This window comes from Bison bison, unplaced genomic scaffold, assembly GCF_000754665.1.
Source record: "Bison bison bison isolate TAMUID 2011002044 unplaced genomic scaffold, Bison_UMD1.0 scf7180017851248, whole genome shotgun sequence".
Taxonomy (NCBI): Eukaryota; Metazoa; Chordata; class Mammalia; order Artiodactyla; family Bovidae; genus Bison; species Bison bison.
Genome location: NW_011481821.1, coordinates 15,200 through 15,589, shown reverse-complemented (window position 1 = coordinate 15,589; position 390 = coordinate 15,200). Strand labels below are relative to the sequence as shown.

The 390-nt window shown below is 55.6% G+C and overlaps 1 protein-coding gene across 1 annotated transcript in view; it reads right to left on the bottom strand.

The window, feature by feature from the left end:
• Nucleotides 1–236: 236 nt before the first annotated feature.
• Nucleotides 237–390, bottom strand: part of LHFPL1 (lipoma HMGIC fusion partner-like 1) — a gene marked incomplete at its 3' end in the record, with an annotated part of 10,945 nt that continues 10,791 nt past the window's right edge. The window contains exon 3 of the mRNA XM_010850336.1: nt 237–390. This exon is cut by the window's right edge and continues 9 nt beyond it. Coding sequence (XP_010848638.1) covers nt 237–390 — 154 coding nt within the window.

Sequence of the window (390 nt, the reverse complement as noted above, 5' to 3'; positions counted from 1 at the left end):
CTTCCCCAGGGGATCTTTCCAACTCAGGGATTGAACCTGTGTCTCCTGCATTGGTAGGCAGATTCTTTACCATCTGAGTCACGAGGGAAGCCCATTCACAGCCTTAGTCCATTCACAGCCTTAGAGTTGGACAAAGAGGAGAAGCTGAAAGTGGATTTCCCTGTAAGGCAACACGCCCACTATGCCCACCCCTGCAAAGCTCCCCAACCTCTCCAATCTCAGCCACACAGTCTTACCTCCCACGAACTGTGCAGCTCCCATGCAACGTCCCATCATTCTGGAGATGAGTCCTTCCATGCAGCAGCCCAGGACAGCAGCCAGTGCCACCAGGAGCAGCAGAGCACAGCCAGCACCTGTCACCACTGTGCACATCTGCCAGGCCAGGCTGGG